The 26,646-nt window shown below is 38.1% G+C and overlaps 1 protein-coding gene across 1 annotated transcript; it reads left to right on the top strand.

Annotated features, from left to right (window-relative positions):
• Nucleotides 1–9: 9 nt before the first annotated feature.
• Nucleotides 10–22,498, top strand: bbs4 (Bardet-Biedl syndrome 4). The gene is made up of 16 exons (XM_084723692.1): nt 10–69; nt 2,177–2,219; nt 6,227–6,306; nt 9,235–9,298; nt 9,554–9,665; nt 9,896–9,968; nt 10,469–10,522; nt 10,613–10,740; nt 14,736–14,790; nt 14,938–15,006; nt 15,219–15,371; nt 16,834–17,005; nt 17,219–17,288; nt 17,966–18,110; nt 18,197–18,401; nt 21,881–22,498. The coding sequence occupies exons 1-16, from the start codon at nt 10–12 to the stop codon at nt 22,033–22,035; spliced, it is 1,638 nt and encodes a 545-aa protein (XP_084579818.1). The 3' UTR covers nt 22,036–22,498.
• The last annotated feature ends 4,148 nt before the right edge of the window (nt 22,499–26,646 follow it).

Genomic DNA, 26,646 nt, shown 5'->3' with positions numbered 1-26,646 from the left:
GCCGTATCCATGGCAACAGCTTCTAGTGTTGATCATCCCAAGATGGCGGACGAGGAGAAAGCAACGGCGGTGAGTCCAAAAAACCAAAGCTACTTACCGTTTATTTGAGTCAACACAGAAATGCGGACAGGTGAAGTTATAGCGTGACTGACATTTCATGAGCAAACCTAACGTTAGGTTCGTGCGTAGCTCGCGCATAACGGCCGTCACTTGAATGTTAGCTGCGTGGCTAACCGTTTTTTAAGTCGCAGCTAAGTTGATTAACCTGCGGCTAACGGTAACTTGCCTCGCGCCCTGTCTTTAATCTCGCTCGTCCAAGATAAAGCCTGAGAGCTAACAGGCGACAGTTACAGCTACAGCAAGGTGACAACAACAGAAATGCGTAGGTAAATATGAGCTGTTGACCATCGTTAGCCCACGTAATTTAGGTTAGATAACTGTCCAGCTCTGCAGGAACTGCCAGACTTTACCACAAATTTCAGTTGTGGTATAGCTATAACGTTGCTATAGCGTTGATGATATGACGAAATATAGTGAATATTTATACGCTGTTTCACTTAGAGGCTAAACGTCCGTGTATACACTCGAAGTGATCCACAAGTGAATGGAATATTGAAAAAACAATGCTGTGATGCAAAACACTGGGATGGCGCATGCGTTCACCTGCCTGCAAGGTGGCTTTATCACAGCCTAATAATGTAATAGCTAACGTTTCTGTTCATGCTGTTGTTTTGAAAGGCTGAGACTGTGTGCCTCCCTCAGACAGAACTTGGTAAAAATGCCCTGCTTAGAGCTTTGCTTACTTTGCTCAGTTCCTGGATATCTATGGAATCATGGCTATACTATTTGATCCCATAGACACTCAATAATTGAGCCAAGATGAGCTAAAATTGCTGTTTGACGTAACTTCAGACTGCACCAAATACATAAAAAGCACTGCCCAAAGGCATTTATTAGTTTTTGACTCTGGGAAAGAGTAAAATCCCCTCAAAACTTCTCTTTAACCATATTTTGCACATTTAGGGTATTCTGTGTGATCTCCTTTCGATAACTACTGTAATATTATTTTCTCTTCCATTCACTGAGCCTTCCCTGAAACTGTGTGGAGGCCTGCTTCCCACTTTAAAAACCTCTGTGCTAATGCATAACTGATGTAAACGTATGGACAGTCATTAATAATTGCAAAACCTTTTAAGTTGAAGCATTCAGCATGCGACTATGTAGACTTAACAGTGGGAAAAAGTAATTAAAGAAAGGAGGGTTTGTGTTAGATGGAGTGACTTTTTGTCAGTGGGCTTGCTTTTTTCATTTCAAAAATAAAACTGATAAAAAGTAAACATAGATTTGAACTGTTTTAAACTCAAACTGTAACTTTTCAGAGTAGATATTTATTGCTGAGTTTTGGGTTTTGAACTGTCTGTTTTGTGTTAGTTGATGAGTTTTACGTATTTTAAAGCCCATCGAGGGACAGGCTTTGCAAATTAGCTTGTGCTATAAATGCTGTGGTGTGTGACATTGTTTATGTCACATTCTAGTCCCTAATATACAAATAAGCATGAAATAAATAAATAAAAAAGACAGTATCTCATAATTGAAAACCCACAGCTTCAAGAGTTTTTGCAAGGCTGTCATACTTGACATTTGATAGTGGAGGTATACTACGGACTAGGGACTTATTGTAAGCCTGTGTGTTACTAATCTACAGAAAATTACCTTTCAGGAATTTGACCTTTTAGATGAATTCAAACCCGTACAGTGTCTCAGTGTAAAGCAGTTTAATTAATTGTTTGTTCAGCAAACATGTAAAATTTTAATTATTTGCCCCACAGTTAGCTTTAAAATGAACAGGACATTCTGTACAACATGCAATGGCTGTACATTCATAGTGTATTCTAACTGTACAGGAACACATTTTTCCAGCAGACATTTTAGTCAGCCTAAACTTTGACCTGTATTGCCACACAGCCTTATAATAGGCAGAAACAATACAAGAAAACCCCTTTTGGGTGGGGCAAATATGTTTTGGTGGGGCTAATGTACATACTACCCATTGCTTAACACTGATAAGCACTGATGTCCAACATATTTTGTTATGTAACAGATGGATTGCACACTGTTATTTATTTATTTGTTTGTGTTTTGTATTTATTTTATATTATTTACATTTATCTTTCAGCTCCTAGTTGCCACTGAAGCCAAGAAACGTCGGGCACCTAAAGGTACCATGCCTCATTTGACACATGCAAGTCATGTTGCACACAACAACATGCAACACAATTTTTTATGACATTAATTGTTTTGTTATTAATTTCTGATAATGTGTCTGTAACTGGTAAAAGATACTGATAGAGTGAGTTTGGAGCTAATCGTCCTGCAGAGGTCACCCTCACCCTTCTCTTAACCGTCCTTAAATCTGTGCTTACAGTATGCTGCTGAGCCATGTTCCACATATTTCTCTCTGTGGAAAATGTTCCTTGATCACTGAGGATATTTTGTCATTATAATTAATGTCCTAGTTAATGTTGTTGCTCATGCATTAAGCTTTTTTTGGTTTGGTTTGTTTTACAGTGTTTTGCAATTATCATCTGCGCTGCTGAAAATGCAAATCCCATGAGAGCAATTAAGTACATGCTATGTTATGGTATTATATGGCAATGCAAGCCTTTATTGTAGTGTGAGGCTTACTAAGTATAATTTGAGGAGACAAATCAAATCAACACCCTAATGTTAATGTAAGGTAAGATGGCTTAGTAACGAAGCAATAAAAACAGAAAGTGAAGAATGGATTATAATTGCTTAATGTAATGAAAGTTGACAGTGCTGTATAGGTGAAGTATGAAATGCTCCAGACAAAAACGGTAATATTTAAAATTTTCCTTATGATTCTAATATGTCAATATTAGAAAAAAAAAAAAACATTAAGAGAAGGATATTTGGAATAACCATACAATGGAATGCAGTACAAAGTTGAAAGAACATATGCCACACAAGTACATGTACGTAGAATTCTGAGAAAAAAATAGAGCATACAGTAATTTTAAAAATATGAAATGTATACAGTTAAAAATAGAATGGCAGTCAGATGCTTCATGCCTTCTTCTACAGGGAATTGTTACTCCATCATACCTTACACATACGTTATTTATAAATAAACGTAGTGTTAGAACAGGTACTCTAAAAATAAATTGTGTTAAAGTATGAAATAACTGAGTTTTCACACTTCATCTGTATGTAATTCAAACTATGACTGGACCATGAAATTTCGTCCAAAGTTGCTTGAATATGAGCATGAACTGAACCATCTTGCAGTCAAAAAATCTGAAATAATCAAATAAAAAGCCATAAATCTCAGTTTATTTTTCTCCATACGCTACAGAATTCAATTTAATATAGCACAAAAACAATTGGTAACAGGTGACAGTATCATGATTTGATATGAAAGGGGCATCCTCGAAAGGCTCGGTTGTTCACTAGCATGGATGGAGTGAGATTCACCACTTTGTAAAAAACTGAATGAGCAAATAGTCTGGCAGTTAAAAACAACACAATTGCAAGGAAATTAAGGATTTCACCATCTACAATCAATTCATAATATCATGAGAAGATTCAGAGAATTTGGAGAAATATCTGCATTTAAGGGACAAGACTGAAATCAGCATTGAATGTCTGTCACGTTTAATCCCTCAGACAGCCCTGCATTCAGAACTGACATCCAGTGTAAATATAAAGGATAGATGGGCTGAGCAACATTTCAGTAAACTGTTATCTTTAAAAACAGTTTGTTGCTGCATCTACAAATGCAAATTAAGACTCAACCCTGCAAAGAGAAAGCCACATATCAACAATATTCAGAGACACCATTGACTTTGAGCTCATCTGACATGGACTGATGGAAAGTGTGACCTTTGGGCTAAGCGAGAGAGGGGTTATCACTATTGTTACCAGCATGGGTTAGTAAATGTGGCATCATGGCTAACTGTCACATCTGTGAAGGACCCATTAACGTTGAAACATCCATACTGGTTTTGGAGCAACATATATTGCCATCCATACTAGGCCTACCTGCCTGCAGTCCAGACCTGTCTCCCCTTGAAAATGAGGGTGCATTATGAAGGACAAAATATAACAACACAGACTTTTGAGCACTTGAGGTCGTATATCAAGCAAAAATGGGAAAGAATTTCATACCCCTGTCCCAACTTTTCTGGAACGTGTTGCAGGCATCAAATTCAGTATGAGCGTATATTTGCACATAACAATAAAATGTATCAGTTTGAACATTAAGTATATTGTCTTTGTACTATATTCAGTGGAATATAGGTAAAAAAGATGTTTTTGTTTACGTCTTGGAATCAGGGATGTACATTTTTGCCGGATAACACCCAGGAGTTGTTGCAAAAATATGAGTGTGCCCACTAGAAACCTAAAATCAGCTCTTATAAACCAGTACAGCTTGTTTCAATTTTACAGAGTGAAACGTCTGTTTCTTGACATTAGCATTGCAAGCTGCCTCATTTTGTGTATTTTTTTTTTTCAAGATATTGACATTTATTTCAGTCATATTCCTTGGAAGAGTAAGTGTCAGCAACTAAATATGAAACTAGACAACTTGACAAGACCGAGGGTTTTTGAAGTTTCTTTTGGTAAAACTTCCAAAATAATTTTCATCGTATTTTCCATTACATTCTCCCCATGTGTCTTTTGATCTCAGCATGCCTCTCCTCTGCTCTTATCCCCTTTTAACAGATGGTTGAAGCACATGGAAGGCAAATCTGTCTTAGCATTAGCCAGATCAAATATAACAATGAGAAAATTCCTCCCTGTTTGGGATGAAGTTTTTTGCAGGACTATATTTAGGAGACCTCATGCTGCGCTCTTCTTCGTTGCTCCTTTCTACCCATTCTTTCATACAGTAGTTGCAGGAATACATGGCCGACATGTATCCCATCTTTCCTCTCCAAACGTGCCCTGCTTTGTGTATGTGGATGCTGGAGCACCGCAGGGCCACAGCTGAAACCCAGAGACAAGAATATTATTGCTGTCTCAGCAGGAAGAAAGCGGATTAGGGCACTACAAATAGGGCCATTCCGAATCTTGACGGGGCGAATGTGTGAAGCCCATGCAGTTTCACACTCGGCGATGGAGAGGATTTCTCTGAAGTCATTGAATGAGGCTCCAGTTCTAGCGGCAAATCAACAGAGCTCTGCTTGAAGCGCTGACAGATAAAAACAGAAGGGAGCTTTAGTGTAATTCACACTGTATTTTTTTACACAGGCAGTTCATTAATGATATCCCCCAATGTCAGTGGCAGACTCAAAGCCTTTACACTGGCACTTCATTTCACATTGCCGTGGATCCTATTTTTAGCCTCAGAGGAAGGTAGTAGGTGCAAGATAACAGGATTACCAGAATCAAACTCGCTCGAATTGGAATTACGTTTGCTTCCTTGTGAAATGAAGTGTTGTACTCCACTGGGAAGAAGACTTGGAGCATTGTGCTTGAGTTCTTGAGGTTACCTAACCCTGTCTAAAGCTGGCTTTGTATTGTGCTGCTCATACCTCCAGCCTCCCTCCTTTCAGTCTGTCTCTATACCCTCTCTGTTCTGTCACAAGCACCTGGCTTACGAAAGACATTGTTGCCCTGGCAACGGGGAGAATATCTCAACCTGCCGAGACGTTAAAAGAGTGACAGGGGGAAAAAAAAAACAGTGTTTGTAACGAAAAACTTGCTTACAAGGTGACATTTACAGCGTGGCGGATGAATTGATTATAGTTTAGCCCTGGGTTTTCGGTTGAAGTGTTAACATCTATGTTAACTGTCAGATCAAAGACTTGCAAGTGACTGCAGAGGGAGGGAGCTTTCAGGATTATTTATTCAACTTGCAAATTAAAAGAAGACTGTATGAATTAAAAATAGTCCAAATAGACGCAACTCTTGATAGGTTGAGGCGTCAATTTGTTAGTAGCAACTTGCTAACAAGCTGAAATTCACAGTGTATTTGCTGGATTGGCTTAAATTTAGCCTGTGGATTTAGGTGTACGTCTTACATCTTTGTTAACTGTCAGATCAGAGACTTACTAATGACTTCAGAAGGAGGGCACATTCAGGATTAATCATTCAGCTATCAACTAAATAAGACATCAATTGAACAGTAAAGGGTAATGAGCTTAAAAGTATTCCAGATTTTTTACATTATAGCCTTTTCCTCTTATATTCTTCCTTCCAGCTCCAGAGCTTCCCATTGTGGAGAGGAGAAACTGGCTAATCCACCAGCACTACATCCGCAAAGACTATGATACCTGTAAGGTAAAGTACCTTCATTCTTCCATTCTCCCCACGTTTTAGTCCGTCATTGACCCATGTCTGTGTTCAGTGTTGGACTGATTGACCTTTTAAACATAATGAAGGTAATGAATGCATGTCAGGTTTCTGTCTAACACTGAAATTTATTGTGGCCTAATAAACTGCATTGACCTGTGAATTCCCACATGAAACCAGTGGGTACTTAAGAAACCCTCTGAATACATGCCTGTACTTGTAAGATGTAATACTGGAATATTCTTTCTCATTTTGTCATGGAGGATCTCATTTTGAGCTAAGTGAGGCAGAATATAGATCAAAGTGTGTTGGGATTAATAAATACAACCTCAGCCAGTCACATTACTAGTCTCATCACGCTGAAACAGCTTAGCCAATCACAGTGAGGCATGATGACAATAGCTCAACAAATAAAGAATCAGCTTCTTAAGGAGATCATATTGTTGTCTGGATGGTGTGTGGCACAAAGTGAAGACACAGCACCACAAATCTACAACAAGAGGCAGATGGTGTGGGTTTGTTTTAGGTAAAATTATGCAGTTTATGTGATCACATCAGTTTGACACTATTTCAGTTTTACAGGGACAGTCCTCCCCAAAATCAAAATGCATAATTTTCGTCTAACCTCTGGTGGTATTTATTTATCTAGACTGTTGTGGTTTGAGTTACAGAGTTTTGGAGATATCGGCTGTAGCAATGTCTGCCTTCTCTTCAGTATAATGGAACTAGATGGCACTCAGCTTGTGGTGCTCAAAGTGCCAAAAAACACATTTAAACATTTGAAAGCTCATCAGCAATGTCTCGTTCCAGAATTCATGACCTGGTTACTCAAGATAAATCTGTATGGGGAACGTGAAAGGCAGTGCTTTCCCCTCCGTTATTTACCACCACTTAGGTGCCCTTGAGCAAAGTCCTTAACACTAACTGCTCCAGTACAGCTGCACTGTGGCCAACAGACCAAACTGTGGCTTTACTGGGTGTGAATGTGTTACTGCGCAGTGTGCACGTCATCAGGGCGTTCCTGAAAACGAGAGCGATGCTTTCAGTGAAACTTCCCTGAATAAATAAAGATTAAAAACTGTAGTGAGCAGTTTAATGTAGTTTGTGTTTATACCATCCATCACCTGTATCACTGCACAGGGGGAAGTGGAAATCTAGTCACTGTGTCATGATGTCTGGAATGAGCCATTGCTGTTGAGTTTTTCAAATCTATTTTTTGCCGCTTTGAGCGCCACAAGCCGAGTGCCGTCTAGTTCCATTATGTTGGAGAGAGGACAGACATCTGTATGGTCAATATTTCTAAAACTCTGCCACTCACACCAAAACAAGCTATATGGATAAATAACACTACATGTAAGAATAAAACTATGGTGAACTGTCCCTTTAATGTTACAGCTTCTATTGTGTATTTCATGTTGCAGTTGGTTACATCATATCTTAAAATTTGACATGGTAGTATTTGCCTCATAATGCATTTCAAGAATAAAACATGAACCACTGATTTTCTTTCCAAAGTTACTCTGATGAAGACATGCTCACAGAATTAATGAGCCTCTGTAATTCAATGTCTCTCAGGCAGAATACCAAGTTATAACAGCTATATGTCATGCATAATGTCACTGCGCCCTTGTGCAGCACCTTTCTAATTGGAGGCTACAGATTTATCAATGTTATCTGTCCTGCTGCCTTCAGATGGCTGCAGTGATTTAGTTAACTGAAGGAGAAACTTTTCATACTGTCAAAACAGATACAGTAAGAATCAGTCTCATTCATGTATAGTTAAATGCAGACTGAGTTAGCAGCGTTTCTTCAACCATGTGAAACAGTTTTTGAGAACAATTTAAAATCATCTGCTAACTGGAGAATGTTTGGTTAAAATAGATTATTTAGATTTTAATAATTATTCAGTCACTTCTGTGCTCCAAATATTCACTTTGCCCTTGTTGACAAAATCGTCAGATTGACAACATATTGGCGTTGTGCTAGGAACAGATGTGCTTCTGAGACAACTATTTTCAGAACAAAGTCTTAACCACCAAAATACCAATACTTGCTCTATGCTGCTTTCCTTGAACAAACCTCCCATCTGTTTGCGCCTCTCCTCCCAACTGTGCACCCTGTGCTCTGCACTGGGCACCAAAATACCACACAGCCGGGCAAAGCAAATTTCAAGGTCAGGAAAATACCAAGCTGTCAGCTTGTGCCGGTCTTTGCACCACCATGAAAACAGAGCCCTCAGTCTGTTATGATACAGATGTATGGAACAGGGTGTAAAACATGTTTAACTACTAAGTCTTAGTTGTAACTGCTGGTTGTTTAGCGCATTTTTTTCTCAGCCAGGACCATGTACAAGATAGAAAATATAGAGATGACCCCCCTCATGTATTTCACTTGGAGTAATTTGATGTAGCCTTTTTCACACATTCCACATCACACTTTTCTCATTAAAAACAGCTAGAAAAAGATGCCTCATATTGCAAAAACTGAACTAAGTCTAATCAAGGCCTTATGCTGGAATAATGATTGGATTGTCAATCGCTTAAAACAGATTACTCAAATAGAACTCAAAACTCAAATGTTTTATTTCCTCACTTGCAGAAAAAAAAATAGTGGAGCAATTCTCCTGTGCACACAACACCATAGCTACTTTTCTGTTGTGTATTCATGTAATATGTTTATCACCCTGTGCGGTTTTAATTCTTAACCACCATGATGTATAAATATGGGTGTGGTTTCCATTGTTCAGACATTCTGACCTGACAAAGATCTAAGTCGGATTGAAATGTTTTACATGTAATTATTCTCCCTCTTTTCAGCCACAGTAGCCAATAATTTTTGCAGTATTCCTAATCACACATGTAGAAATTAATCCCCACCTCGGTTGTAAAAATGTTCTCCCTTTCTGTGTCCATGCAGGCGATCATTAAAGAACAACTGCAGGAGACTAGTGGAATGTGTGAATATGCCATTTATGTTCAAGGTGAGCCAAAATTTTATATTAACACTTCCCCCTCACACATGTAACATGTATGATTAATTATCATACACGTACATACTTAATTATTCATCAAATGAAAGCTCTGTGGTGGTCGATGCCCAAGCTCCCCAATACATCATTTAGTTCCCCAAAATCTGCTCTTTGGACCCCATGCTGTGCCTTTGATTTTTAATGATTTTTTCACTCCCTCATGTAGATGAAGATTCACTCTTTTTGTGCTTCAATTTCTTGCCACAGCACTAATCTTGCGTCTTGAGGGCAAGATCCAAGAGTCCCTGGAGCTGTTTCAGAGCTGTGCCATCCTTAATCCCAGCAGTGCTGACAATCTCAAGCAAGTGGCCAGATCACTGTGAGTCTACTGCCCTCAAGCCCGGGGTGTATCGACCTTCTATTAACTAACAAGACAGAGACAGGAGAGGAATATATAGTCAAACTGCAGGCCATTCATGACCAGAACTTTCTTTTAATACTGTTGAGAAAAAAATAATCCATCCCCAGTGACTAAGAATATCTATTTAGCATGCAGTGATTAATTGGTTAATTTCTTATATGGATTATTGTTGTTTATTCTTTCCTTAGATTTCTCCTGGGAAAGCACAAAGCAGCTATTGAATTCTATCATGAAGCTGCAAGGCTCAACGAGAAAGACTGGGTAAAAGAAAAGAGACACTCTTGTACTGAGTTCCTCCTTTGTTTTAAAGTTAGTGAGAGAAAGTGTTCAGTGGACCTGGCATCTTTCACTCTAAATACACAGCGTGAAGTACTACCAGGAAATTCTCCCCACATTTAGGATGGGAAATCCTTTGACTGAACCACTTTTTCTCACTTATGCAGCATCTTTTTTTTTTTTTTAAAAAAAAGAACTTCGTGGTTGGACTTCCAAACTGATTCAAGGCTGTTTTACTCTGAAGCCTATAAAAATTGTATTAAGCTGGCCAGGCAGGACCATTAATCACTCACAGTAGTATGTTTTGGAAATTTAAAGTGTCTCCACTAATACTACTGTAATACTGTAGAATTTGTATTCCACAGAGCAGTCATCTTAAATAACTTTAATATTTTGAAGTATAATTTAGCTCAGCCTTTATCCAGCCCTGTTCAATTAAGTGTGCACCAGTGCCCCATGTATAATTTGGTATTTTTTCACCTCAGGAGATCAGTCATAATCTGGGGTTGTGCTATTTCTTCGTCAAAGACTTCAAAAATGTGAGTATGCTGATTCTACTAACGCTATACAGTCCAAACTGTACACATTGCTCCAGTGATTTGATGATTATGATCTTGTGTCTCTGTCAGGCTGAAGAGCATCTAAACATAGCTCTGCAGATTAATAAACACGACAAGACGTTCATGATGCTCGGGAAAGTTCATCTGCTGGCTGGAGACACTGACAAGGCCATCGATGTGTATAAGAAGGCAGTGGAGTAAGTAAAGTTTAAATGTTGGAAAACACTGAGAAGACACTTAAAGTGTCCATATTATGCTCATTTCAAGCCCATACTTTTATTTTGGGTTTCTACCAGAATAAGTTTAAATGCTGTCCTGTTCATGTTCTTTGCTGCGTATCATCCCCCATCTCTCTCTCCACCCTCTTTCCTGTCTGCTCTTCAGCTGTCCGATCTAATAAAGTCAAAAAGCCCAAAAAATAACTTTAAAATATACATATATATACATATATATAATATCAAAAATAAAATTATCTAGGTAAATATCTACTGTTGCCTCCTTTTTAGGTGGCTAACGTACAAGTCACTGTATCTCTGCCTGTGAAAATATAAACACTAGATCGTTTCATCTGATTTCAAGAGGACTCTGACCTGGTGGAAGGCATTAAAGGGATAGTTTACCTAAAACTTAAAACTCAGTCACTCACATATATGCCAATTCAAGGTCGGGTTTAGTTTTTTAGTCCACAAAACACTGCTGGAGTTTCACAGGAAAACAGTGCTGCAGAATCTCTGAAAAAATGTAAGTGACTTGTGACTTGTGACCAGTTTTCAAAAAAACAACAACCGAAAAAACATGCCTCCATACTGATTGTCTGGCATAATCTAAGTCTCGTAACACTTCACTTGTGTGCACACACCATCATACCACACATGCCCAGTTCAGATAATGTGCATGTGCATGTGAACGTGGCTCCAGGCTGAGGATCTACAGTGAAGATTTAGGCTAAAATCTGGTGTAAATGACATCTTTCAAGTCAACTTGGCATGAGACTTGGATGGGATATTGGATATTGGTTATTGGTTATTTTTCTGTTTGAAAACTGGTCACCATTCACTTAAACTGTTGGGGAGATTCTGCAACACTGTTTTCCTGTGAAACTGTAACTGTATTTTTAGTTGGACTATCAGTTTATGAATAACTATACTTATAGAAACAGCAAACAGTTTCACTGACTTATGTAGGTCATTTAGAGGCATCAGTAATAGATTGAGATTGTTTCATAACCAGTTAAAAACTCCTTGTAGCTTTAAGTACCAGAGCACAACTGCGCACATGCATCCATGCACACTCTTTAATTGTAGCTTATTTCAGGTCTTTTTAATCACAGTTCCTACAGTGGCAAGTATTACATACATGAGTCAACTGTAACTGATCAGTCACATCTTAGAATGACTTTATGAATAGTTTCATCATATTGAGAATATTACACAGCTGCCAGCCTACATGAGCGCTCTCCCTCTCTGTCTCTGTTTCACTGCTGCGACTCTGAGTCTGCATCAGACTTTTCTCATCAAAACAACCGGAAGAACTCTCCTGTCACTGCAAAAACTGTGCTTTGTCTGATCAGGGACATACACTTAAGTGATGATTGGATCTTTAAAAAACAGAGTATGACGATTCAGATTTTTAAAAATTTCCTCACTTGCAGAAATAAAAAAATAGTGGAGCGACACTCCTGTGCACTCTCACAGCTCTACAGCTACTTTTCTGCCATGTAATCAAATCACATCCAGGGTGGGAAATAACCAGCCGCCAGCCAAATGCTGGCAAATTATGAAAGTGGTAGGTAGACTTCAGGCACAAAATAATGATGATAATGAATGGTGAATTTTAACATTTATCTGTCAGTGGCTGGAAGATTTCAGGCACGAAATAATGATGGTCATTATAGTGAATCTGAACATTTATCTGTCAGTGGCTGGTAGATGTTCTCGTTTTAATAAGTTAATTTCCCATCCTGCAATACCTATGAGCTGTGGGCTCCAGATCAGACTTGAGACATAACTACATAAGTAAAAGGTGGGTGATCGCTTGCTTCCACATTTGTACTTTTTAAACAGAAAAAAACACATTTTATATTGTGATATTCAGATGTTTCTTTACTGGAAAAGACTTACAATATAGCCAACAGCAAGTAGTTTGTTATTAGTGAGGAGAAGTCAGCTCCACAGTCACCTCCCTCCAGCCACCTGCCACCTAATTTCGGTTTTTGTAGTTATATGAGGAGGTATCGTATAGATAACTCCTATTTTAACTTCATGAATCAGCAGTTTTTCTGCACCGCCAACATAAGTGGAAAGAATAAATAGAAACAGGGCAGCTGACAAAAGTTCTGCTGAAAGTGGTCCCAACCTAGCTGAACATTATGCAAATTTGTTACATAAGCCGTTTTCACATATGCACTCCGAGCTATACTCTGAGAATCAGGTCGGAACATCTTATGAATGTGCCCTTTCACACATGCATGCAGGTAATGACTGTTTTTGTGTTGACCGTAATCTGATGTTTTCATATCATAATTGACCAAGAAATTCGTTAAAATGTGAGATACATATATGTATATACACTTTAGTGATGATTGGATCTTCAGTCACTTGAAACAACAGATTATGACAGCTCAGGTTTTTTTTCACTCTCACAGCACTGCAGCTACTTTTCTGTTGTGTAATCAAATCACATCCAGGATGGGCAATAACCAGCCGTCAGCCAAATGCTGGCAAATTATTAAAGTGGCGGGTAGATTTCAGGCACAAAATAATGATGACAATGAATGGTGAGTTTTAACGTGTATCTGTCAGTGGCTGGTCATTTTCAAACACAAAATAATAATGACCATGATGGTGAATTTGAATATTTATCTGTCACTGGCTGGTAGATGTTCTCTTTTTAATAACTTAAATTCCCTCCCTGCAACACCTATCAGCTGTGGGCTCCAGATCAGACAGCAGACGTAACCACTCAAGTAAAAGGGGGGTTATCTGACTGTAATCTGATGTTTTCACATCAAAGTTGACCAAGAAATGCCTTAAATGTGAGCTTAAATATGTTAGAGTGATGTAGGCTGATTAGCAGTTAGTCTGTATAAAAATAAAACGATCAGTGAAAAAGTGGATATACAGGCGAGCAGCTGCACACTGCATAGTGTCATCAACACATCCCCTCCTTCACTCCAGACTCTGTTCTGCTCTGTTCACACATGTGGACTAGAGAGCTGGCAGGGGTCATCTAACATGGACATTTGTGTTCACACATACAGCTCCTCCAGGTAGTGTCTGAGCAATTACAGAGTTACAGTGTGTGTGCAAGAGAGGTTGGAGTGTTAGATTACAAACAAGGTGTTTCATGCAGTTGAGGAGGAGTGTTTTCTGTAGGAGTGAGTGACTCCCTTTGGCATAAACAAGCTACATAACACATTAAAGGAAACGGAGAAACCCAAAAAACATCATATGGCCTCTTTAAGGGGGAATCTGTGGAATTTAAGTTTTTCATCAAACCCAAATAATTTGAATAAAATAGTGAAACCTGTTGATAATATCACAGCCCCAGCATGATGGTTTCCTTCATGATGACATTCTTTCAAGACACTGAAAGAGATTGCAATAAAAGATGCTGTTTCAGAGGACTTTGGTTGCTTCCAGTGGGGTCTCTCTTGATTTATGTGGTGATTTTCACTCTTTGGAGCTCATTTCAATAAGTGGTCCCCCTTCAATCTTACACAAAGCTCCAGCTTTGCCACATTTTGACCCGGGGCCCTTTTCAATTCAGAATAAATTCTCTTCATTTCCACTTCTGTTCAGATGTTGAATATTTTAAACTTTAGGCCGTGGTGTAAATAAGGAAATGACATCAGTGTGTGTAATAGAGCTCATTATGGCTACCTCCTGTTGGGGTTAAATGAATTAATCAAGTGCCCCAATACTGGTGTTGCTTCTAATGAGACATACCACTGTGAATCTTACTTTAATGCAGATCTGCCTCTTCTCTCCCATTTTTCTCTCTGAGTTACATCGTCCCCCCACAGGTTATAATTAATACTCCACAATTATGCTGAATCAAACCCTGATTGAATAATCAGCAGATTCCCTGAATATCAACTATGTTTGCTTAAGAATAAGTGCAGGCATTAAATGTAATTACAGGCATAGTTAAAGTGACATTTTTCATTCGACTTGTCTCGTTCTCTATTCAGATTCTCTCCAGAGAATACTGAACTCCTCACTACTCTGGGTCTGCTGTTTTTACAGGTAGGTGGATTTTTTTCATAACCTTTTCAGTGAAATTATGTGTACACAGCAACGAGCACTACAAGATAAGAGTGACATTTACTGTAGTTGTCAGAAACATCTCAAATGGAGCAGATCTATAATTTTCTGTGTTCATGTTTTTGCCAGCTTGGGAAATACCAAAAAGCTTTTGAGCACCTTGGAAATGCCCTCACTTTTGACCCCAACAATTATAAGGTACGTGGGTATTTGAACACACATTATTTTCTGGTGTAAACTTTGTTTGCCACCAAGCTACCTGAGGACAGTGAATCGGACATCCTTTAAAGCAGTTCAGTCAAAATAAAAGGTCACACACTGTCAGGTGGCACAGTCTGTCTTTCATCATGTGCAGTTTCAAAGGGTACATCTTCCTCTAATATCTCTCTAATCATTGTTTTTATTCCTAGGCCATCCTGGCTGCAGGCAGCATGATGCAGACCCACGGTGACTTTGATGTGGCCATGAACAAGTACCGAGTGGCAGCATGTGCTGTGCCTGAGAGCCCCCCTCTGTGGAACAACATCGGCATGTGCTTCTTTGGAAAAAAGAAATATGTAGCTGTGAGTAATACCTTTTACTTGTCCATGCCAGTTTAAGACTAATATTTAATTTTCATTTGTGTTCTTTAAAAGATTACATTTAGCGCTAGTTTCACATTTTTAAATAAATACTGCACCAGCAGTGGTGGAAAGTAATTTAGAAGAGTTTACTGTTACAGTTCTGGGGTACTTTAATTGATTATTTACATTTGTGTTACTTTACTTTTCAGATTCATTTTTGCATTAAAACATATGATAAGCTTATGAAATACAAATGCATTGTTATTTATTAAATCAGTGGTTTCCAAACATGTTGGTTTGACTTCTTACAAAAAGTCTGTCCTGATAGAAATGTAACTAGTTGCAGCTCCTTGTCATGTTGTCTTTGACTTGTTGTCAGTTCCACAAAGACAGGAAGACATTTCCTCCCTAAACTTCTCAGACGTTTTGATTTAGTTAATTCTGAGGACCAAAGAAGGTCAAAATATCACCAAATCTTTCACCAGTATTTCACATATAACATTATTATTATTTAGATTATTTATCAAAAATCTCCTTGTGTTAATATCACTCAGCTCTAACTACTTGATATACTGTTGGGTAGTTTAATCCACAGCAATGCATGATATTCTTTAAGACTATCATTTGTTTGTACTATTTAAGAATTTAGGATGCGTTATAGTAGAGAATATATGTATATCATGGTATATATCATAAATCACAGAATAGCCTAAAAATGTTGAGATCTTATTTATAAGCCATATTGCTCAGCCCTAATGGAAACCGCTGGAATACACTACACAACTGAATGTAAAACATAAAAAACTAGCTCCACCTTCACCAGCTACAACAATAAAGTACTGCTTACTCACTCATTGATGCATCAGTCCTGACAGTCTCATAGTGTCATGTATAATAATATAATCAAGCACAGAGGACATACTGCTGCAGAACAAATACTTTAATTTTTGATACTTAAAGTGCATTTTGTTGTTAATACATCTGTACTTCTATTTTCAAGGTGCCCTCAGGAGTTTTCATGTAAATAAGTTTCTGTTTACATTCAGTGTCACTTACCAGAATGCATTTTGTGTGTCCTTGAGGTCTAAAAAATATGCATTGTTTATGTCATCCACGTTTACCAGGTTGCAGTTATCTTTGTTGGTGCATTAGTGTGTATTTTGGTGCTTTACTCATGTGAACGTCCTTGTGCACCTTCACTTTGATTGCTCACATCAACCAGCAGTTACCCTTAAATCACTGTATTTTTATCAATTTCAGAATGAGAAAGATGAGATAATATTAATAAATATACTACGATATACTACTACTTAATTTGGTCCATATGTCCCTGAAGTGTCATAAATCCACCTTTGTACAGGAGCTGTTGTTTCTGAGGTTCTTCATTGCATCATATATTATTTAAATAGTTGCCTAACAGTCAGCTCTTGACTTTTGTCTCCCACCTTCATGTCTCCCACAGGCCATCAGTTGTCTGAAGCGGGCCCACTACCTGTCTCCTTTTGACTGGAAAGTGTTGTACAACCTGGGCCTGGTACACCTGACCATGCAGCAGTACGCCTCTGCCTTCCACTTCCTCAGTGCAGCCATCAACCTGAACCCACGCATGGGGGAACTCTACATGCTGCTGGCAGGTACTGAGTCAGAGAGACAGAAATTCTTTGTGACTGGATAACATCATTAAAGAGTGAATTGATGATTTGTGGCTAAAGTAGTAGAAACAGTTACTTGGTATTTAGCAGTACTGTTGTGTCAGGTACGTTCTACGCCTTTTTATAAAGTATATAACTACATACAACAAGCAGTAATTTTCTTGCATTTAAACCTCTCTTATTCATTCTTAACAGTGGCTCTGACCAACTTGGAGGATGTAGAGAACGCCACCAGAGCGTATGAACAAGCTGTGACGATGGATGAGTGAGTCTGTCTTATACTTTCTACCTTAAAGGGATAGTTTGGATTTTTTTGAAGTAAAGTCGTATGAGGTACTTATCAATAGTAGATGCTGTTCAGCACGCCCCCAGTTTGGAGAAGTAGAGAGGACGACCAGCACAGAAGCTAAACAATGAACTGCTGTGGACGGGTTCAGCAACAAAAGGTCAACAAAAGCCACTTAAAAAAGGTCCACTTAAAATAAAGTTGCTATAGAAAATAGAAAATAGAGTTGCTGTTTTATCGCTGCCTCTGTTAAGTTTGTTTGTGGTTATTGTGTAACTTCTGTTTTAAAAGGACAGTTTGAATTCATCAAAGTCACACAATAACACAAACTAACTAACAGATAGGTAGACCAGCAACTTCTGTGTTCTGCAGCAAAAGTTACTGATTTCGCCTCTGGGGTTTAGTTGGTTTCAAAAGCATGCTATTTGGCTTTTTAAAATTTTTAAGGTGGCTGGTGCTGATCCTGTCGAAGCAGTTCATTGCTTAGCTTCCATGCTGGTTCCTTAATTGCCATCTACTGTAGGTAGCAAACTGACGATGGATAAGTACCTCATACCTCATACAACCCCACTTCAAATAATCTGAACTATCCCTTAAGTTGTAAAATGTCTGAATTTGAGTCTGTAGTTTAGTAATTTAATATTTTTTGCCTACAGATCCAACCCTCTGATCAACCTGAACTTTGCCATCTTCCTCTATAACCATGGAGAAAAGAAGGGAGCTCTGGATCAGTATCAGGAGATGGAGAGAAAGGTCAACCTGCTTCGAGACAGCAGTAGCAACTTTGAATTTGATTCTGAGGTACTTACTGCGAGATCCTGTTGTCGTCCTAAAGCCAGCGGTTGAAGCCATTACTTAAGTACTGTATGTCTGTCTGTCACTAACAGCTAATAGACATGGCTCAGAAGATGGGAACTGCCCTGCAGGTGACAGAGAGTCTGGTGTGGACTAAACCAGGCAAGGACTCCAAATCAAAACCAAATTCTGCAGCAGCCACCAAAACCCCTGGTGCTCAACTTGGTACCAACCAAGCTCTGGGTCAAGCCATGTCTTCAGCAGCGAGCTACAACAAGAACATCCAGCTACCAGCAGGTACAAACTAACTTAGCCTAAATGCATTTCTTTCTCTTTTACAAAATAGTTAATGTGCGTTTTCAGTAAAATACGTCAAGATAATATTAGGTGATGTAGTCATGTCAGTAAAAATGGTAAAGAATGTTCATTTATATTCAAAGAAACTTCCCCCAAGATTTATTGATAAGGTCTCTTGTAAACTGTAAGGTGATGGCGTGTCATTTTCAGAAAATGGGTGCCTATTCTGTCACCCTGGTGTATCTCTTGGTATCCATTTTGATATGTGACAGAGCAACTTCAGTGCTGAAGTTTGAAATAAGGTCCAAAGCTCTGAGTCAGGTCCTGATGAGACGGAGCCAGGCTGAGTATTTCTCTTTTGTTCTGAGCACAAACTCAAAATGAGGTGAGCACGTGAAATTATTTTTCATCAGAAAAGTTCAGCGTTACACTGTCAGCGCAGGTGATGACAAATTTCACAGTCTCCACCTCTTGCCATTAAACCAAAGCCCAATTTTTCATTTTAAATGGAAACTTAAAAATACCTCTTCCCTGTGTATTCACTGCCTCTTGCCTTGCAGATTGAATATATGGGCTAAGGCCAAATGGAATATGTGAAAAAAGAAGCTTACCTCTTTGCAGTATATTTTCTTGGCAACAAAAGAAAGTCAGTGGTGTGGAAAAATGACACACAGGTAAGCTAATAAATTCAAGGCTACTCTGAAATGATTGTTACAGCTCTCAAAAGTAAGTGGACTGGAGTGCTTCTCAACACAAGAGCCTGTGGGCTGTTGTTTAGCTGTTTACGAATAACACCAGAACAATGCCTTCATGCTCACTTACACACATTTTACGTAATTATACAGCTCAGTCTGTCTGCTTTCTAACACTCAACAATCAGCATTTAACAAACGACTTGTAGTGACTATACAAATATACAGTTAGTTACTGTTAGCAGTATAGACTCTGCTACAGATGCTGGCCATTTAAAGTGGAGGAGTGTATTTGCTGGTGTCGGTATCTTTATTGCTATGCTGTAGCAGCTAGTCTGTAAATGCATTTTGCTGGAGGTCAGGATTCATCTATGACAGTCAGGGACTTGCTGTGTCTTGGTGGCTATTAAAATTCAGACACTGTATATGGAAAACAGCTTACACCCGAATCTTCATATAGGTCTGTAAAGAAATCTCACAAACTGTCACAGAGTGCAGAGAGCGGTTTAAAACCACAGGGTAAACTTAAGCAATTAAGGAAGTTATTTGTACAAATAGAAGCAGTGGAAATCTTTCAGAAGGTTGGGTCTGTTTGTTCTGGCATGTCCACAGGCACTCAGAAAGCCCCTACATCTCAACCATGTGAGATGAAAGGGGCTTTAGCCATGTAAACAAGAACTGTTCAATCATGGGGCAAAATTGTTTTGAAGTTTTTAGAGTGCATTAAATTCAGTCTGATATCAGGCAACACATGTATAACTTTGTTTCTAGCTTCAGACTGACATTGTGGATTTAATACCAACATATCTAGAGCTGCAACAATTAATCGATTATTAATTGATTCTCAAATTAATTGACAACTGTTTTGATAATCAGTTCATCATTTTTTAAAGAAAAGAAGTTATAATTCTCTGATTCCAGCCTCTTGAATGTGGATATTTTCTGGTTGTTTACTCCTCTCTGACAGTAAACTGAATATCTTTGGGTTGTGAACAACTGGGATTTTAAAGGATCAGTGTGTAGGGTTTAGTGGCATCTAGTGGTGAAGTTGCAGATTGCGAACTCCCGCAAAACATGAAACATGGCATTGCAATGTGGCAGCCTCTGTGGTATAGGTCCCCTACCCTCTGTAGATATAAAGAGCTACCAATAAGCTAACGAAAACACCACAATTCTTATTTTCAGGTCATTGTACACAAATGAAAATAAAAGTATGATTATTATATTCCATTTCTGCCACTAAACTCACGTAAATCTTACACACTGTACCTTTTAAGACTGGGGCAGAATCAAGATAAAACAAAGTGCAACGTCACACGCTGTTGAGAACACATGTAGTTGTTATCTTTTTTATAGCGGATGCAGTTGTTGTTACTTCTCCTTGGGTCAAGTGCAGAGCATGACGGTGGCGTCAGTTCCACCCATGGCGCTGATTGGCTAATGGTTAGTCAGCCACAGTGCTCGTTGGGTTGAATGCTTTTTTTAACCAAGAAACCGCTGTTTCATGTCACGATGCCAGACAAATCAGTCAGCATGGTGGAGTGAAGAAATTCAAGGGTCTGGAAGAAGGCAAATAGATGTCTTGTTAAAGAGATACCTATTATCTCCTGATACTCAGGCTGATTGAAGGTTGAGACTTGGTTTTTTTTTTCGGTCTACAAAACACTGCTGGAGTTTCACTGAAAAACAGAGAGAGGACAATTTAAGTTAATGGTGACCAGTTTTCAAATGGAAAAAACAACTGAAAAAAACAAAAAACAAATATAAAATGTCTCCATACTGCTCATCTGGTGTAATCCAAGTCTCCTACAGTCCCGACATACATTGTGTGTGCACATGTGAACATGCCTCCACGCTAAGGATCCACATTGAAGGTTTAGGCTAAAAAACATGGTGTAAATAATGCATCTCAAGTCATCTTGGCATGTCGGAGTCTTTCTGGGTTTTTTTTTTTACGTTTGAAAACTGGTCACCATTCACGTCAGTTGTCTGGGAGATTCTGCAACACTGTTTTCCAGCTGTGTTTTGTGGCGTAAAAGACTAAATTCGACTTTGAATCAACATGATGGTGAGTAGGTAATGACTGTATTTTCATTTTAGGGTGAACTAGCTCTTCAAAGCATCAAAGTGGTTCTCTTTGAAATTTCACCCACTTTTAAGAAGTCGCACACTTGAAACAGACCAATCTAAACTGTTTGTCTATGGGATGTCACATCTGGAAAATCTATTAATATGCAATAATGTGTCTACTTTTTTAAAAGGTACAGTGTCATCAGGCTTCAAATAATGATGTGGTGTCATTGGTTTTGATGTGGATAATAAATAAATACTTAAGAGAGCGACTGTGATGCTTCTAGTAATCTGATGTTATATGAAACAAGTTACTGGTAAATGCTGGAAAATTGACTCGTCAGTTTCCAAACACGGTGCCTCTGTTTCTGTTGGCCTCTGCACATCTGCACTGTTGTAAAGTTGAACAGAGGTTAACTTGAGTTCACCATCGTCAGATTGAGATTGAATTAAAACAGGAAACACATGCTTGAATATGTCTGTTATGTGGGATTTAATTTGACTAAATAGGAGCTGTAGCAAATATTCAGCAGATGGAAGTGCAGTGTGACTGTGTCTTAATTCGGAGTCTAAATCAAATTCTATGCTGCTGGATATGATATAGACAGCAATGAAAGACAACAGTACCAAGCACATTTAAAGATCCTGAATAATGCTACAGATATTAATGTTTAATGTTATTGTAGATCACTGAGAAAAGACTTTTGTTATTTTCAGGAGTTTCCAAAGGTCCCTCTATGCCCCTTGAGCCAGAGCCTGATGTGGAGAAAGCCCCCAGCCCGCCCACTGATCCTCCAGGCTCCCCAGAACCTGCTGAGTCAGCCAACCCCAAACCCAGAAGTTCCAAGAGTAAATCTAAGGTGGAGGCATGAATTAGCTCAGTGGCTGCAGTCTTTGTCAGAAGATCACTCTCATGTTATGGAGCCAAATTACGGTTCTTAAACAGCAGCCGAGCTCTTTGTGGTTTTCTATCTCATTGTAGTTAGACACGAAGCCTCGAGTTAAAGGCTTCTGGTTTAGGTACTAAACTGTCCTACACAATAATTTACTTTACATCGAAAAGGGCAAAGGTCAACATGCACTTTTTTTCATACTATTTTTTTCAGGAACATTGAATGTCATTACAACACTTTTTTTAACCAAAATTCTGAGATAATCATGTGTTCCTTGTAGATCTCTGTAGACGTGGCAGGTTTGGTGCAAATGTCAAAACTAATTCCAATATTTCATGTTTCAAAAACTTTCTAGTCCACAAAATGGTAATATGGGCATTTGTGTAGTTGGAAGCGTTAAAGGGAGAATTCACTCCAAAATCAACAATAAATATTTTTCCTCTGGCCTGTAGTGCTGTTTGTCCATCTATATAGATCGTTTTGATGCAAGTTGCAGAGTTTTAGAGATATTGGCTGTAGAGATGTCTGTCTTTTCTCAAATGTAATGAAAGTAGATGGCACTCAGTTTGTGGTGCTCAAAGCCTAAAAAATACATCTGAAGAACTCAAAAGCAACATGGTAACTCCAGATAATCCACAGTCTTTGTTGGGAGCAATTTCATGGAAGATCTACTTTTTTTCTTTCTTTCTTTTTATAAATAATCTGTTTATTGATTTTGAAAAGAAGTAAAGAAATACCACAGAAAAATACATCAACAAATGCACAAAAAAGAAAAGAAGAAGAAACCATTGACAGTGACACAAAAAAGAAGCAGCACATAATTTATACACTGAATCTAAACTACCTTTCTCAAAATATAATACTTAGTACTTAGTATTCTAACATTTATAGAATTACTTTGAGTATTTTCACTACAGGTTTTCCACATTTCATCTGAAATTTCTGAACCCAGTTTTTTCTACATCCCTAAATGAATTGGACAGCAGACTATTTAAAGGGACAGTTCACCCAAAAACCAAAAATACACATTTTTCCTCTGGCCTGTAGTGCTGTTTATCTATCTATACTGTTTCAGTGTGATTTGCAGAATTTTTGAGATATCAGCCACAGCGATGTCTGCCTTCTCCCAAATATAATGGGACTAAATGGCAAATTCTGTGTTGCTCCAAGCACCAAAAAATACATGTGGAAAAATTCAAAACCAGTGTCTCTTTCCAGAAATCATGATGCGATTGCTCAAAATATTCAACATAGTACTACATAGTAAGAACTACTTTATTTCTGAAGTAGAATCTACCAGAACTACTTTCTATCACATAGAAATAAAGTAGCTGAAACTCACCACAATGTCTGTGGATTATCTTGAGAGACACCTGGTTTTAAATTTTTCCAAATGTGTTTTTTTTGGTGCTTGGTGCAACACAGGACTTGTGCCAAATCTAGATGGATAAATAGCACTGCATGCCAGGGGAAACACGTATTTTTATTTTTGGGGTGAACTGTCTCTTTTAAATTTGGTAGAATATTGAAAAAATGAGGAACTGCACCTTTAGGATTTTAAATATAATAGAATTCCTTTAATTGTCATTGCACAATGTATAAAAAATTAAGTAGCAATCCTGTCGGTGCATTCATACAAATCAGACAACAGATGAAAACTATTAAGTAAATGGCTCAGTAGTGATGAACATGATGAGGACTCTGCTTGTACAGTCGGACACTGGCCCTCATAGAGTTTCTACTTTCTACACCACAAGCAAGAGTGTCATCTACTTCCATTATGTTGGAGAGAAAGCAGAAATCTGTTCAGCTGCTGTCTCCAAAACTCTGCAACTCGCATCAAAACAATCCAGAGGGATAAATAGCACTACAGGTACGATTTTGTGGTGAACTGTCCCTTTAACACGGTATTTGGATGAATTTAGCAATAAGGATAAAAGGCGATTTCTCCTTGTATTGACATGTCTAGGGAAGATGTCAGTCCTTTGCTGCCGGGCGTCCCTGCAGCTAAATAAATGTGAAGTAACTGCTGCGACAATCACTGCGAAAATCTGAGTCCAGAGAGGGAAGTGTTTGAATAGTTACAGGATGTTTGCTTGTTTGTATGATAGGGCTCTTTTTGAGGGTTGAGTGTACATAGTGAAACATGCTTTTATATGTGGATAAATGTTATGTTTATAGAGAGTAATGTATTTAATATTAAATAAGAGACTTTAAAGAAAACGGCTGCCTCGCCTCTTTTATGAAGCCCAGTGTGTGTGAGTGTTGTTTTGTACTTTGTATTTTCTCATGTTGAGGTCATTCAGTTCTGCAGACATCACCAACAGGGGACAGTGTTGTTTAAGAGCTTTTAAAGTCTGACCATTATCTAACACACAACCTGTGTCATGAACAAGAGCAATAACTTACAGATTAATACGTTTCCATCCTCCATGCTAATGTTGAACCAGCTGTTCTTGAGTGAAGGCAGGTTTTTACACAAGTAAAAGGTAAAAACACTTGAATTTTAATGTGGTGTTTTCAAGGTGTAAAAAGGGTTCGTCCTCTGTATGAAGTGCCTGAAGCTGCTTGAAAATTGTAATTGCATTTCTTTCATAATAAATCGCGACCTGACTGAATAGTTTCTTTTCAGAAAAAGGAAATAAAATGATGGAGAGATACTGGACAAACATTTCTTTAAAACATTCCACATTGAACCTGATTCTGTCTTAATTATGTTGAGAACCTCAGATTTTACAGCTGTATTAAAAAGAGCACAGCAGCAACTTCTCTCCTCGTGGTTTGATTACAGACAAAAAATTAATTCTGACGTTCTGGAAGAAGAAAGAGGGTCCCACTTTTGCGCTGCGGCTCCATAAAATGACTAACCTGCTACACCTTGAAATAATAAGGTTCTCTCTGAGAAGCTGAGTCTCAATTTCACAAGATGTGACTGCCTCTTCGTCCATTACCTGAGAAACAACCCATAGTGGATTGTCTATTATTGTGTGTATTATGAACATCTGTTCCTTTTGTATTTACATTGGATACCATTTGTTGTATTCTCTTTGTTTTCCTAAATGAAAATGTACACTGTGTATTCCTGCCCTACATTATGCATCTCTTTGGCAATAAGACATACATGACAAAAAAGAAAAGGAAATAAAATCAGTCAGATTTTGGCTCAGGCTGGTTGCAAAGTCTACTTACAGACACATTTTGAAACATGAAACTTTGTAATTTTGCTTTAATTTGTCGCCCTTCTGTAGAAAGCAATCATCAAACATAATTTTGGTTGTTTATAACAAAATAACAGATTTAATGTGATGAAGAACTAATCGTTTTGAACATATATTTATAAATATGCAGCGTACCACAGCTGTAAGTTGCTGGAAAAGCTTGAAAATGCACTTTAAGAAATTCTGGAAAAGGTGTAGAAACCCTGGAAGAGTATCTGTTTCTAAAATGTAATATAATTAATTATATACTCATATTGTTTTTGTGTAAATTCTCATATATGCGGACTGACGGAATCAAAGTACTCACCAGCAAAATATTTTTCGAGTACTGGTGAACCGTTATGGTGGGAAAAAAAACGTATGAAAAAGGAACAGACTGTTGTGGCTTCAGATCGGACCTCATAAATTCTCTGTACTGAAGGTCACATGCAAACTGAATTATTTATGTGAATGAATTACAATATAGATGAGGCAATTTGTACACATTAACCAAAAATATTTATGAAATATGTCCCCCTGAAAAAGTCTAGATACACAAGAATATGTTTACTTCTGTGTGTTTAATACTCGGTGGCATTTAAATACTAAACCACTGGTGTTTTAGTGATTTAGAAAGTACTAGAAAATAGTAGAACTGCTACAAAAAAAACAAAACAAAGTAAGACAAAGAAAATTGTTCTGCGTTTCTAAAAGTGAAGATCCACACCCGGCACTGTCGGTATTTACTTGTTAGAATTACCAGTAGAGCCTCCAAATCCCAAAATCATCTCCCTGCTCACTGTTGATGTTGCAAAACTCTACTGTGAATGGGACGGAGATCATTAACTGGAACTTTGGGAGGGAATTTGGGAATATTTTTGAATACATTTTCAGTGTTGATTACAACTCAAGCTGGTTTCAGAGATTTTAGATAACAAGCATTCCACTCAAAAAGATCCACAAAAGTAGCCCGTTTCAGTGAAGAAAATAAAAATAAATTTGTTTCTTTCGTTGCAGTTTTGTTTCAAATCCTGAGATAATTAAAATGACAGATGCTTGGAAGGGGTAACTAATTAAGATAATGATCGATTCAAAACTTTTAATTCACATTGCTGTGTAAAATGATGAGGGGGAAAAGTGTTGAAAGACCTGTGTTTGAGTTTCTCGACAAACTCGACTGCAGTTGGGAGATAATGGTGTTTAAGAATTTTAAATATGGAGTTTTCTCTTCAAGAGAACAGGCTCCATCCGAGGTTATTTTTATAGACCTCTAAATATGTTATATAAAGTCATCCTGCTTATTTATTCATCCCTCACAGACCTCACAGTGATACCTCTAGTGACTCTGTGTATTTTTTTCTTTTTCTTTACGACACTTACATTTGTCGAGACA

The sequence above is a fragment of the Lutjanus erythropterus genome, chromosome 1, assembly GCF_056507025.1.
Source record: "Lutjanus erythropterus isolate fLutEry1 chromosome 1, fLutEry1.hap2, whole genome shotgun sequence".
NCBI classification, from domain to species: domain Eukaryota; kingdom Metazoa; phylum Chordata; class Actinopteri; order Lutjaniformes; family Lutjanidae; genus Lutjanus; species Lutjanus erythropterus.
Note: the sequence above shows the minus strand (reverse complement) of the source record. Positions and strands in the feature narration are given on the sequence as shown.